Source organism: Colias croceus, chromosome 1 (assembly GCF_905220415.1).
Source record: "Colias croceus chromosome 1, ilColCroc2.1".
NCBI lineage: Eukaryota > Metazoa > Arthropoda > Insecta > Lepidoptera > Pieridae > Colias > Colias croceus.
This window is the reverse complement of record NC_059537.1, coordinates 14,510,748-14,522,839: the sequence shown is the minus strand read 5'-3', so window position 1 is coordinate 14,522,839 and position 12,092 is coordinate 14,510,748. Positions and strand designations below refer to the sequence as shown.

The following is a 12,092-nucleotide window of genomic DNA, read 5'->3' as shown; positions in this document are numbered from 1 at the left end:
AGCTCATTCTCATTGGTTTCGCTTTTCTCTTATTGTTTAAGTGCAATGGCAACGTTGTGATTTATACAACTATGACATGCGTGTTGTCCCCAGTGTGGGATTTTATGTGTGACTTGCAACACTGCAAATGTTTCAATTAATTTTAACATTTATATAAAAATTATTCAAAATATGCTAGTAATTTATAGTTACATATTGCATTCGTTGGGAACATTTTCGAGCCTATGCTAAATGTATTTAAAGATATTTTTGTACCTTTAATAGTCACAAATAAAATCGAACAATGGGTAAAGTCAGAGTTGTAATGAACAAAATGTCTAGCAGTATTGTTGAGTGCGTACACAAGTTTCTTGTTGAGATATGGTGATGTAATCTTATTATGAGGCAACTGTTTATACATTTTCATATAAAAATAATTGAATAGGAAAGATATTTGGATCTGCTGTACTCAATTTGTAGTGATGATTTCGGTCGATTTGTTAAAAACAAGTTGTCTCATATAAGATAGGACTGATTGTTCACGTAGTATGTTATAGCTGCAGTATATTTTTGGACAAACCACTCACTGATTAAAGAAAATTATAAAAAAAAACAATGTCTTTTATTTTGAACCGTTTATTAAAAATCATAAAATAAAATTCGAATAGGTACATCTGATTGATTACTTAATGTCTGTAATTCACATTGATTTTTTCAAATATGTATACTTAATTCTTAACCATACACAATTAAAGAGATTTAATTGTATATAAGTAACGAAATAAAAAAAGTAAAAATAAAATAGGCATATTTACACGGTTTACATATTTTTTTAAGTATACAAAAACATGCAAGTTGAATTGATAAAACCTTAAAATAATTAAAAATAATAACAATGATTTAAGAGTTCAGAGATAAAATTCCTTAATCAAGTATATAGTTAATAATAACGTTTACATATAATTTTCATATTTACAAACAAAACATGAGTAAATGCTAATTTAAATTACAATAATAAAAATGCACGTCTCACTTAATCTTAAATCATAATCTATAAAAGGATATATTTAAGTCGTAATTTTTTTGAGACAAACTAAAAATCGACTTGGTCATATTTTTCAAAACTTAGAAACACATTATACACAATTTTTTTGGAAAAAATGTGTTTAATTTTGTACATATTTTTTTTTAAACTACAACCTATTTAAAACAAAAATATTCAATTTAGATAAACATGGTAATAATTTTATAATCATCTCAGTTTTGAAAAATCGACCCTTTCTTAGAACACATAAATAAAATATTTTGATTACACTAGATTCGATACATCACAGAACTAGGGGAAAGGCGTCACTTCATGAGGTAGATACATTTTATGTTTACATTCATTGTAACTAGTGATGCAACGAATACGAATACGAATATTCGTATTCGCCGAATAGTAGACATATACCGAATATTCGTATTCGGCGAATATACCTACTAATATTTAAAAACGAATATTTTTGTACGCAACTATTTACTACAGATTTAAAAATCGCGCGTAAAAAATATGACGTGTGCAGAGACTGCTGATCCACTGGCCTTTTGGCGAGATATACAGTCCATTTTCCAAGTCTGAAAAAACTCGCCCAAAAATATTTTTCACTGAAGCCATGTACAGTCGCTTCGAAAAGACTTTTTTTAACGGCTGGAAACATCCAGACTGAAAAAAAAATCGCCTAAAACCAGAAATCTACGAATGTTATGATTTTTAAATAAAAATTTGCCTAACTATTGTAAATTTTAATTATTAGAAGAGTAAACATTCATTAAATAAATAAGTCTTTTATTACCAAGGCGAGATATTCGTATTCGTATTCGCCGAATAGTAGGTTTGATATTCGTATTCGTATTCGTAAAAGTAGTATTCGTTGCATCACTAATTGTAACATGATTGTTATGAAAGAAAAAACTACAATAATTAAACTATCGTCGTATCAAATTAAATTGTAAAGGTGATAGTAAAATTTGGCAATTATTTTCAATGTTAGGATACTATGCTATTTACATTAAAATATATAAGTTATATATTGAATTATTGGGGCATGGATATTTCAAATTTATATTGAGTGAAGTTGAAATTAAAACTTAGATGCGTAATTATTGACAATACTTGCGGTTTATATCATAAGTGTATCCAAAGATGGATTTTGAAAATATAAGAAAATAAACTCATGAAGTGAACATTTTAGAATACAAACTACAAAACGTGTCTAACACTATAATATCACTTGAATAATACTTAATTTCAATAAGAGATCATAGTTATGTGAAGTCTATTCGAGATAGGAATGTCTAAGATCTAGGTATACACTAACACGAGCGAACAACAACTTTGCAGATAATTATATATTATTTACTCTATTATTTGTCTACTTTCGATAAGATTAAGTAAACTACCATTTTCATACCTTACTTTATAAATTATTGGTCTTACACCAATTGTAAAGCTCGGAATGCTCATAATTCTCAATATATCTTGATAACAGTTAGCTTATAGAATGAAACCTGTCTTCGCTCGTGGATATCAACAAGTAACAATATAAAATAAAAAATAACAGCCAATACTAGTGTCTGAGTATCATCTGACAGTAAAGAAAGCTGTCGAGCACTGAAACAAAAGGGAAAAATATGTAAAACATACTGTAACATAGATTAAAAAAGTGGCAAATCTATTGGTAACATATTTAGCAAATATTTATTTGGAATATAAGAAGAAGACGCAGGTTTAATACCCGCCTCATTAATGATTTATTATTTATTTTTCAAATACATATTTATAATTAGGTATTTTAACATTGCACAGATAAAACTTAACTCTGATGTAGTAAGAGTAAACTGCAGTCTTCAATTCTATTGCCATTCAAAAATCAAAGTTGAAAAGCCTTCTGAAAACAAACACCTACCCAAAGTTACACAAAGCTTAAATATACTCACAGTACTGCGCCACACTGATCAACAGTTCGTACACTTGCCAAGAGCCCTTGCCCTTGAGGATGATCTCGCACACAAACACGTATATCACGCGCGAGGTCTCGAACAGCGAGTCGAGCAGCAGCCACACGGTGATGTTGCGGCCCGTGTTCAGCGTGGCGCTCCGGTTCATCACTATCAGGCTGTTCAGGAACCCAATGCCGCCGGTTACGAGCATCATGCCACTGATGAAGTAGTGGATTGCTGGAATTAGGATGTTGGTAGGTACTGTTAATAGCATATTACTAGTATCCTATAATCCTAATAATAAAAAAAAACTCAAACCTTTTAAGTTATAGTGAAGGAAAGAAGTCAAATACATAGGTGTAATGAAAATTGTTGTGATTAGATTTACCTATAAGTCAGTATTGTCTTTGGGTTACTGATTCTCCTGGTTAGGCAAAAATATGAATCAGACAAAAATATGAATGAAGTTCACTAAAGGATGTGTTCACTCAATTGCTTATTGGAAAAGAATAAAAATTGTATTCAATCCATATCTGTAGGTACACATTAAAAAGAGCTGTATTTAATACATATGACCTGACAATCAATGCAATGGTAAACATAAAAGTGCTGCTATAAATATTTATGATATAATAATTACTGGTTGCTATTAATTAATACATCTTACCCTTATCTGTATGATCTAATGTTTCTAAGTAGAACAGTTCTGGATTGAGGAGACGCAAAAGGGCCATTACAAACGCTGTGGCCGATGATATCTGAAATTCGTAAATTACCTTTTTTATTTAAAATTCTATTACTAAGATAACATGCAATTTCTAATGCAAAAAAGACAGTTATAATGAACAACATGAGACGAGGATCAGTAGTCAGTTATTAGGTACACAAAACATTTATTATCATAAATAAATATTTATTTAATATTAATTAATTATATTTATTTGGAGAATATACTGAATGCAATATAAAAAGTAAAACTATCTATAATATAATGGACTGCTGTATAATTTTTCCATATTCGTGATTTTCATTTCATCTGAAGGGTAGTTCTAATTTAACTCAGGCCCCGGAATCACAGACACAATAGAAAATCTATTGTGTCGTGGACCGATCGGGCCGCTCGGGGCTCAATAGGTTAAAGTAAAATATAAATCCATACCGAAAATACCGCAGCGACTACGCGTATGTACACTTTTAAATCAATCAACGGCATTGTTTTTGACTGTGTAGACATCGATATTTCAAAAATCTTAATACAATATCTATTCCGTCAGCTTTTCAAATGTATAATTGACCTCAGGTAAAGTATTTAAAATATTTTTCCCAGTTCAAAATCGATAAAAATTCCGTATTTACGCGCTCACACAACAATCACAGATACAGATATCAAATTATAATCATTATAATTGCAAACAAAATGAATGTCAATGTCACTATTTTTACGCAACCAGATATTACCAGATCGTTCATAACTTTTTAATCGATATGGTAAGGATGAAAAATTTCAGAAAACATTGCCTGGTTAAATACCTATAAAATAATAAAATATTATTTACCCATCCAAGTTAATAGAAGATAAAAAAACTGTACGGTCTATTATTTTAACCATAATCATTTTTGTGATCATAGATGGCGTTGAAATCAATTTGAATGCAAATACAGATTTTTATCTATTCAACACTAGAGGGCTCTAGGTTTCTAAAATTTTTATTATTTTAAATCTTTAAAAGTGTCGCTGAAACTATAAACACAAATGGCCTAAGTTACGTTAATGTGCAAATTATTTTGAACATTTAATGCAAACATATTGCAGTAATGTATTATGTTGACAATTAATTCCTTAACTTCCGTATGGTGCAGGTTGAATGTTACGTTACGGATCACAATAGGTGCTTGGAAAGATTATAATCCTATTGAAGGAATACGTCTATATTTAAGTTTACCTAGTACTAATTGTAATCTTGTCTTATGGCCACACTAAAAGAGCCCGAATAGTAAGTTGTACTGCTACTATTACGATTTTTATTGTATAATTATTATATTTAAAAATATTATATTATAATTATTGCAGCCAAACATTACGCCCAATGTTAAGCCCGATGTCATTCTTAAGGGGAAACAGATTTCACGAATGTCAACAACACAATCAGCGGTTAATAGTCATTTTTTAATTAAAGCAATTCTCTTTTACAATATTTTAAATTCAAATGTCACGCATTCGCTCCGGCCGTCCGCGGCTCGTCATGTAAAGCCCGATAATCCTTTGTTACAATCATAAAATAACAATTAAAACTTTAAATTTCTCCTCACGCCTGTCAACAAGATCCTTTAACTTTTATTTGCATTTGGAAATGTATTTGTATGAATTCAGAAGGAATACAGTAATCGCTAGGGTTCAGTCTTGGTTCTAACATATTTTTAATTGCATTGTAGAGTTTTATGATTCGATGTGTCAACTAAGCTTTATTAGATTTTAAAATTGTACAATATGCTTAAATGTGTAAGGTTTCATTTTTTTGCATTTTATATTTATTGTTGAACCATGAATAAAACTTGGCAGTAATTATACATAGTCTGAGATGATGTTCACAAACTAAATACTCATTTTCATAATCAGATTTGGTTAAAATAAGAAAAAGAAAAAAAAGTAATTGTTTACAAGTAAATTTCGAGGGCACTTACCAAATCCTCGTATCCCATAATTGCGAATGGAAATCATTAAATCCCATTCACCAAACTCAATTGGATAAATTCAATTAAAGGGAGTATTGCCCGTTGTAAATTTCACGCAATTGTCCCGGTTCTCGCTAATTTTTAATTTATGATTTGGTTACATCTGTGATATTTATGAGTACATTTATGTATATTTCATCAATGTAATAAATTTAATAAGGAACATAAATTGGAAATATGCGTAAATTGTTCGTATTGCTTTTTCTATTTTGTTGAAATGAAATAAGGTTCATCTAAAATAACTTAGAAGAAAGTTTTAAAGTACCTAATCTATACATATAATAAATCTGTAGAAGGGTCAATTCTGTACATTGAAAATATTGAAAAAATAACTACTGGATCGATACCAAACCCAAATATGTGATTAAAAAAATTTTTGTCTGTCTGTCTGTATGTGAAGACATCACGTGAAAGCTACCGGTTCGATTTCGATGAAACTTGGTATAATTATACCTTATTATCCTGGGCGTAAAATAGGATACTTTTTATCCTGGAAAAATACGTAGAAAAAAAATTAATCTCAATTTTTCAGTTATCCATAGACGTTGTTCTGTAGTAGGTACCGCGAACACACGTTGCGTATTATTATAGACCTAGCCGTATTTGGGTCCAATAGATATTTATAAGATGTCATTGTCCGACTCCGAGTTACTCAAAATGGAGAAATAAACCATCCACGCAAAGACCGACATCCGCGCGGACGGAGTCGCGGGCGGAAGCTAGTACTTAATAAAATAATGATTACACATAAGATTTAAGGCCTAGACTAGATATTATGATAAATAGATAAAAAACAAAAGTTTCAATTGACTGATCGGTTGGCTTGGTTGGTAATGCCCTGCCTTCCAAGTCAGAGGTCGTGGGTTCCATTCCCACCCGGGGCAAATATTTGTGTGATGAACATAGATGTTTGCTCTGTGTCTGGGTGTTAATTATCTATATAAGTATTTATTTAAAACTAGCTTCCGCCCGCGACTCCGTCCGCGCGGATGTCGGTCTTCGCGTGGATGGTTTATTTCTCCATTTTGAGTACCTCTGACAATAACATCTTATAAATATCTATTGGACCCAATTCCCAAATACGGCTAGGCCTATAATAATACGCAACGTGTGTTCGCGGTTCTGCGGAACAACGTCTATGGATAAAACTGAAAAATTAAGATTAATTTTTTCTACGTATTTTTCCAGGATAAAAAGTATCCTATTTTACGCCCAGGATAATAAGGTATAATTATACCAAGTTTCATCGAAATCGAACCGCTAGTTTTCACGTGATGCCTTCACATACAGACAGACAGACAGACAGACAGACAGACAAAAATAATATAGTGATATAGTAGATCGTGCCGTGTGTGAAAATAGTCCTCAGTCCTCCTCAGTCCTCAATTTGCAGGAGAAGAGAACAACAACTTGATCAAGATTTCTACACATTTGGCGTAATATAATTAAAAAATATAAATGTCGTAGATTTGTGTTATTGTTACCTACCTACATTAAATTTAAACTCCTACCCTACGGAGAGTTATTTACGTTTTTTTTCAATGTCTGAATATTAAAAAAAAAAACGGAAACAACATACCGTCAATGTATTTATTGTTTTCCAAATGAAATTTAATTAAGTACATTTCAATTATTATTTTCTCGCCGCATTTGCATTTACGAATTAATCGAGGCTCTCTTGCATAATAATTCTAATTTAATTATTTTTCCATCGCAAATACAAACATACTACACTTGCCACTTGTTTTTATTGACCATTCGGCGGACAGCGGTCACTGGTCACTCTATTAGATTATCGGAATCACGAGTACAGACCTTAGGGTCAGAAATAAGAATACAATGACAAGGGTAGGATTAATTGTTGAGCAATAAAACGGTATGGTCAGTGATACTGCGGTACTGTAATAATAGAGTGGTCTGGGGACGGGTGGGTCTTGATACTTGTTACATGTTTGTTTAATATGCACGTGAGACGTGATGGAATTTTAATATTTATTAATAATAAATAACATGTAGAGACGTTGTTTTCAAATTTTCGTCGATTTTGCTTAAGCATCGATTAAAAATTAGTTTATAGTTCCTAAATGTCAAAATATTTTTGCTACATTTTCATTCATGACAACTAAAAAATCTTTTAACATTTCTTTATTGAGCAACATTCAATGATATATATTGTAAAGAAGTTGTATTGTACTGTGTATGATAAAGTAAAAAAGACAAATATAAAATATCAAAGCACTAGAGCGCACTATGATAGCACCGGTCAGCGCGTTCTAATATCAATAATGCTTATAATATTACAATAATATCTATATAATGGGCTCTGCATTCAAAATGTTTGTGCACATAACTCACAAGTGCGATGGGGCGAAGATATTGGTAATTTCTATCTCTGAATATTAAACCAATAACTTTATTTCCTTGATTGAATAAATTCTGTCTACTTACTTCTCTATCAGATGGGCTGAAATTTGTATATTTAAGTCAAATTTTATTTACCGAATATAATATTATTAAACTTTACTATAACAAACTTTTTGCAAGATTTTACGCTTATTATGTTAAAACTTCATAAATATAAAATTAATGAATATCTCTTTGTATAGAAATTTTCAACATTTAATTATTATATTCATAACTAGCTTCCGCCCGCGACTCCGTCCGCGCGGATGTCGGTCTTTGCGTGGATGATTTATTTCTCCATTTTGAGTAACTCGGACAATGACATCTTATAAATATCAATTGGACCCAAATACGGCTAGGTCTATAATAATACGCAACGTGTGTTCGCGGTACCTACTACAGAACAACGTCTATGGATAACTGACAAATTGAGATTAATTTTTTTTCTACGTATTTTTCCAGGATAAAAAGTATCCTATTTTACGCCCAGGATAATAAGGTATAATTATACCAAGTTTCATCGAAATCGAACCGGTAGTTTTCACGTGATGTCTTCACATACAGACAGACAGACAGACAGACAGACAAATTTTTTTTTAATCACATATTTGGGTTTGGTATCGATCCAGTAACACCCCCTGCTATTTATTTTTTCAATATTTTCAATGTACAGAATTGACCCTTCTACAGATTTATTATATGTATAGATAGATACGTTGTAAAAGATGATAAAAACTGTAAGGTACACTTTCGATTAGGTATAACTTTTAACAATTAATTTCTTTGAATCACCAGTTTTTAAAACAATTTTATAATCAATAACTAATGTCGTAGGGGTCGAGAATCTCATTAAAATAACAATATTTGAAATTACGAGCGCACGCGTACAACTCTTCCTCATACATGACTGTCGATTTCGATGATCGATTGTAATCGATCATCTATTTATTCGATATTCGTAATCGAATTATCAATTTTATAATTTAAATGCATCTGTTATGATAGATTTTATGTTTTTAAAGATTTTGTTGCTGGAGCTATCCGCGTTTTTTCATATTTTAATAAATAAAAACTTATTTAAACTTGGGCATACCTATTATAGGTAAGCACTCCTATATTAAACCGAGTACATACTTATTTTTTAAATGAATGCTGTCGATTTTTATCTTAAATATACATATTCTATAGACTGCGCTGTTAAAACCTAGTTATTTAAAAAGTTTTCTGTAAACATTTACCGTTAATTAATTTAATACAATAGTTGGATAAAGCTACAAATTTGGCCGGAAATCCCAGCGGTCCCATGGTGTAATGGTTAGCACTCTGGACTCTGAATCCAGCGATCCGAGTTCAAATCTCGGTGGGACCTACTTGTTTTGTTTTTCTTCACATAACAAACACATTAATTTCTCTCAATTTTGTGTCAGGTAGAGAGCTTTTAATCTCCTTGATTGATGATTGTTGCAACACTTTTATTAAGTCAGAAGGTATTACCGACTAAAAGATTTAACTCCAAATATTTCAGAATAAAATATATTATAATTATATTTAAATATTTATCAATATATTCTGTTTGGGTGTCGATAAATCGTAGGTGCTTTGATTAATACAAAATTAACAACATTGATTGGATATTTCAAAACGAATTGGTCTATAATATAAAAATGAAACCCAAAATGTGTTGGTAAGCACATAACTTGAGAACGGCTTTACCGATTTCGTTAATTCTTTTTTTATAATATTCCTTGAAGTTCGAGGATGGTTCTTACGTAGAGAAAACGTGAATATGTACCACGGGCGAAGCCGGGGCGGACCGCTAGTTGTTTATAAATGTTCTGAATGTTTAGAAGTGGGAACCTAAGTATATCATTATTTTATCGTCTGTATAATATTTGCTTGTACTTCAAGACCTATTGAGGCATACAGAGGTGCACATCAAATATTATGCTATAGAAACGTTCAAGTTACGAAATCACAGATGACTATAAAATATAAATATATATACCTACTAGTTTTTGTTATAAATTCTTAACTCTAATTAGTAGATAATAATCTAATACCGACTTGATACTTTGTTTCATCTATACATATAATAAATCTGTAGAAGGGTCAATTCTGTACATTGAAAATATTGAAAAAATAAATACCAAGGGGTGTTAATGGATCGATACCAAACCCAAATATGTGATTAAACCATTTTTGGCTGTCTGTCTGTCTGTCTGTCTTTCTGTCTGTCTGTCTGTCTGTATGTGAAGGCATCACGTAAAAACTAACGGTTCGATTTCGATGAAACTTGGTATAATTATACCTTATTATCCTGGGCATAAAATAGGATACTTTTTATCCCGGAAAAATACGTAGAAAAAAAAAATCTGAATTTTTCCGCGCGGACGGAGTCGCGGGCCGAAGCTAGTCATGAATAAAATCTTAGGACTAAACAAAGTATCAAGTCGATCTTACTATATAGGTACTAATCTTTACACCGTGGTAGATTATTTCTCTATATGCCAAAATATTATAATACATACGCACAAAGTTGTCGCTTCAATAATCCTTCATGCAGTGTATTTATGTCCGCAACTCCACAACAAATTTCCTTAAAAGCTCCGCCACGTGGCTCGCACGCGTCTACTTGCATTACATTTTTTGTATAATGAGCAAAAATATTTAATTGCATATTGTGTACGGTTTGAGAAGTAATCTCCTTTAGTGTTTGTTAAATAAAGATTGACGGCGCTTTGATGCTTTTATATATGTAGGTCTAGCTATCTCTCCCGGCTTCGCTCGTGTTGAGCTGATATAAAATAAATACAGCCTATATGTTACTTAGTAAAAACATAGCTTTCTCCTGAAAAATAATTTTAAAATAGGTCGTGTAGTTTTAAGAATGAAGTGTTATTAACTAAATAGGTATCTATATTAATCAAGGTAGAAGGTTTAGAAAATAACGTTCTAAAAATATATTTTTTATTACTGCCATTTATGTATCTACGCTACGATAAATTGTTACATTGTAGCATAGTATAAAGAAAATTTTATTTGTATATTCGAGCATAATTGAAGTTTCTTGTAATGGAATGTTGTTCAAGAAGTAAAAAAAAAAATAAGAAATAATAAACAGTATGTACATATTACATGGTATTTGTAATCATAGGTACTAAAGAAAACTATATTTTTTTCGTTATACAATAATTTCAAAGAACTATCAAGATTTTAAAGAACAATAAAAGCATTGTTTGTCTTTAATTACTAAAGAATTCATAAAAACTAAACGAATTCGCAAAATCAAGAGCCTTACGCAATAGGATCCGACTATAAACTGCGTATATTTCAACGGAATGAGGGCGTGAAATCGTTTAGGGAAATGGGGATGTATCTCAAGGGTTGTAAGGGTTGTTTTTGTGTACAGAATGTGTGTACAATGCTGTGGATGGACTAGGGTTGTATAAATTCAGAGGCACGTGCCGGCGCGTGGGAGCCAGCCGCGTAGCATTTCCCACGTCGAGATGCACTTGCGAAGGAAAAACGTTCAATATATTCGAATATCTTCTTCTTCTTCTAATATATAAAAATCAATGCCACTTTTCGTTGTAATTCCATAACTCGAGAACGGCTGAACCGATTTCGATAATTCTTTTTTTATTATATTCCTTGAAGTACGAGGATGGTTCTTATGTAGAGAAAACGTTAATATGTACCACGGGCGAAGCCGGGGCGGACCGCTAGTTGTATATAACCGTATTGCACATTGAGTTTCGTTTTACGGTATGAATCGATTTTTTACCTAGGAGACGTAGTGTTTCCTATATGCAATAAAGACTCTTTGACTCTAGAAGAGGAAATAAAAGAACCGATTTTCGTTAAATAGTTATTCTAATTTTAGTTAAATAGTAGGTAATTAGATTATATGGCTTTAGGAATTAGATTTTGGTGTACGCATGGTGTACGGTATCGTTTTAGCAACAATGATCGATGACGTAGTATGGAAATACCAA

At 31.4% G+C, this 12,092-nt stretch overlaps 1 protein-coding gene and 1 non-coding gene across 2 annotated transcripts; one reads left to right on the top strand and one right to left on the bottom strand.

The window, feature by feature from the left end:
- Nucleotides 1-1,949: 1,949 nt before the first annotated feature.
- On the bottom strand, nucleotides 1,950-4,347 carry LOC123692804. The gene is made up of 4 exons (XM_045637603.1): nucleotides 4,121-4,347; nucleotides 3,629-3,719; nucleotides 2,959-3,198; nucleotides 1,950-2,632 (listed from the first exon to the last, which is right to left on the bottom strand). The coding sequence occupies exons 1-4, from the start codon at nucleotides 4,193-4,195 to the stop codon at nucleotides 2,589-2,591; spliced, it is 450 nt and encodes a 149-aa protein (XP_045493559.1). The 5' UTR covers nucleotides 4,196-4,347; the 3' UTR covers nucleotides 1,950-2,588.
- Nucleotides 4,348-9,394: 5,047 nt separating this feature from the next.
- Trnaq-cug lies at nucleotides 9,395-9,466 on the top strand. Its single transcript has one exon. It is a non-coding gene; the product is annotated as a tRNA-Gln (tRNA).
- The last annotated feature ends 2,626 nt before the right edge of the window (nucleotides 9,467-12,092 follow it).